Genomic DNA, 2899 nt, shown 5'->3' with positions numbered 1-2899 from the left:
TGTGGTGGATTCTTGTTTTCTTGCTGCGTTATTTATCAAGTACAAATTATTATTCCGTTTCAGCCGGTGACTGTTTGACTATGGTGGCAGCTTTAATCATGGATGGGTTTGATTTAGAGCGTGGCCGGAATCATTGGGAGGGCGGCGATTTGTCCGACGATGAAGGAGATTTTCGGGGAAGTATTGTTCCGCTAAACGCGGGTGGCCCGTGCGTGATCAAAGTTACGGATGACGATTTATGGCAGTACATGGTGTGCGAAATGAACAGTGGACCAATGGCCATTGTGCTGTCAAGCTTCGTGAAAATTTCAAATAGTTCTTCGTTGAAACTCAGCAAACAAACTGATTAGAAAGATTTCAAGTACTATGCAAATATAAAACTGAATGAAGATGCAGAACGCAACAACATTAGCAAGCAATGGCAATGAATAAACAAAAAGGAACAAACATTGGACCAATATAAACTTTTCCTACATAAACCTACAACCTACATACAAACCTGAAAGCAAAACATTCAACAGACAAAAAAATTAATCAGTAAATAAAAACAAAATATATATTAAAATAATATTTAATATTATTTTTTAAATCTCTTCACTTACAGAAAATAGAAATTTTTAGGAATGAGTATAAAAAATGTATGATAAGCTATCAGTTCGTCATTTTTAGCGTACCATAGATTTAAATAAAGAGAAATCAAGTATAAATTTTATAAACCGTTAATTCACTTTTATTTCTGTAAAAATATATTCTGCATTGACAAAAAATATATAATGTAAATAAATAGATAAATTTATTAATCTCTACTATACATCATACAATGAATAAAATTATTTAATTGTTCTTGATTTTCAATATACATTGGAATCAAAATATGTCTTGTCAAGCTTTCAGGAAGTGTTTAAAATGCATTTCAATTGATACAAATGCAAAATTAAGTTTTCTTAACTCGTTTTTAATACGAAAAGTTTCGCAAGCTACACAATCATTTGATGACGAAGAAAATAGAAACTTGCAAAGCCAAGCTTTGTATGAACCGATCTTTGTAAGTGACTAGGTGTTCATTTTGGAAATTGAAATTATATTTTCATTTAGGAAAAACCTTTCCAACTTCCATCTCACGGTGTTGTCAATGTTGTCATTAGTGGATATGATTTTGTGGTACTTGAACATTTTCAAAGCTATATGCATAAATTAGCACGTTTAATGGGCTTCAAAATAGCAAATACGTAGGTAATTTGTTTGATTTGAATTGCTCTAATCAAAGAACGTGCTGTGTGATTTTAGGTGGGCTTCGCCAGTCAGAAAATTTCAGTGTACTGTTTATAAAATTGGTTCTACTGCTATTAGTGATCAGTTTGAATTGCCTAAGTATGAGCGAAATGTTCAGATAGAAGATTTCTTCTCGTCAACTGGTTCGCTGTTGATTGACATAATCAAGACGGATTTGCCCGAAGGTGTAACCTTGAATATAAAACAGCATACGGCAGCAGATGAAGAATATCGATACATACCAGACTTGGAACTGAAAGAGCAGCAAAAATTGCTGGAAACCGTAGAAGCGGAACTGAGGAAATAATATGCTTTACAAATGCGATACCTTTCATTATCATCTTTTTAAAAGATAAACAGTAAAAAGAAAATAATTTGTTGAATTTGTTTTTAATAAAATTTAAATGCATGTATCGATTTTATTTTATTTTATTTTCTGCAATAATGCATACTAATAAACGAAAGCAAATGCAGTGAATAAACAGTTTTACATGTAGAACAACTCATGCACTCACAAAAATCTTATGTACATTGAAGTGCATGTACTTGATAATTGTAAAAGTACAGTAAACATATATTGTAGCGAGAATTAATTTTTTATTTGTTTTATATCAATATAACGCAAATTATACCGTTTTCAAATCATCATAATATTAAAAGTGCACCTCTCAAACTGAATTTATTGAGGTATTTTTTCCAATAAACCTTTTGCATATTTTACTGTAATTTATGTGCAATAACCTATAATTTGTGTGGATAAATCAGAAGCAGCTACGACTTTAATTTGACTATTGTTCTTTCAGCCAGTTTTCAAAGTAACGTTTCTGAATAACTTTTTCTTATTTTAATCGATTTGTTTTGTACAGTCAATTCAAAAGTGATTTTGTTAATGAAACTTTCTCAATTAACTTTTGAAATTGTCAACTTTATAACGAAAACGTATAGTATATGGCTACCACTGACGATCTTTAACGCTTCAAGTTTTTTGACGCTGAATATTGCACTCTTGTTGATATTATTTGGATAGTTTTATGAAATTTTTCTCAATACGCAATAAGCATTTGATACTGTTGAAATGTCATTGCTTGACGATGCATAGCTGTTTTCAGGTGAACATTATGGAAGAAAGTGAGGAAAGGATTGAAGAGGTTGCAGATGTTGAAGCTGAAAGAATTGGAAAACTTGCAATTTCCAAAAGTGATGAAATTGAAATCGATCGTGAAAATGTTATTATTGTTTATTTTATTATTATTGGCTGTACAAGGCAATTAGTAGAGCATTTTTAGCCAGCAGATGTTGTGGAGTCGGAAGAACCATTTTTAACGGTAGATATTTCGGATGCTTTAAATGAAAAGGATAAAATCAAATTCTCAGTGCCTATGAAAGTAAGTTCTGCTTATCTTGATTTATCGAATCGCGCTCTTACACATCATCTGAAAACTCAGATCATTTCATCGCCTTTCTACTACCGGCTCTTTCTTCACTCGCTTTTAAACGCTCTGTGTCTCATCATTTCCTCTATTTCTTCCGTTTCTTTCAGAATCTAGATGAAAATCCGCTGTGCACGCATTACTACGGCTTCTCGAGCCTAAAAGTTGAAACATAAAATTTAGCAGAATGGACAATC

General features: G+C 32.0%; 3 protein-coding genes across 3 annotated transcripts; all 3 read left to right on the top strand.

The window, feature by feature from the left end:
• Positions 1-63: 63 nt before the first annotated feature.
• Positions 64-350, top strand: Tsp_12362 (conserved hypothetical protein; the record flags this gene model as incomplete). The annotated part of the gene is made up of 1 exon (XM_003370400.1): positions 64-350. A coding segment is annotated over one exon (287 nt), but the record flags the coding sequence as incomplete, so codon positions are not given.
• A 524-nt stretch (positions 351-874) lies between these two features.
• Positions 875-1579, top strand: Tsp_12361 (conserved hypothetical protein). The gene is made up of 3 exons (XM_003370399.1): positions 875-1045; positions 1096-1229; positions 1288-1579. The coding sequence occupies exons 1-3, from the start codon at positions 875-877 to the stop codon at positions 1577-1579; spliced, it is 597 nt and encodes a 198-aa protein (XP_003370447.1).
• Positions 1580-1796: 217 nt separating this feature from the next.
• On the top strand, positions 1797-2866 carry Tsp_12360 (sorting nexin-6; the record flags this gene model as incomplete). Its single annotated transcript, XM_003370398.1, has 4 exons — positions 1797-1838; positions 2382-2498; positions 2559-2657; positions 2813-2866. Coding segments are annotated over exons 1-4 (312 nt in total), but the record flags the coding sequence as incomplete, so codon positions are not given.
• Between the last annotated feature and the right edge of the window lie 33 nt (positions 2867-2899).

The sequence above is a fragment of the Trichinella spiralis genome, assembly GCF_000181795.1.
Source record: "Trichinella spiralis strain ISS 195 chromosome Unknown Scfld813, whole genome shotgun sequence".
Lineage (NCBI taxonomy): Eukaryota > Metazoa > Nematoda > Enoplea > Trichinellida > Trichinellidae > Trichinella > Trichinella spiralis.
Note: the sequence above shows the minus strand (reverse complement) of the source record. Positions and strands in the feature narration are given on the sequence as shown.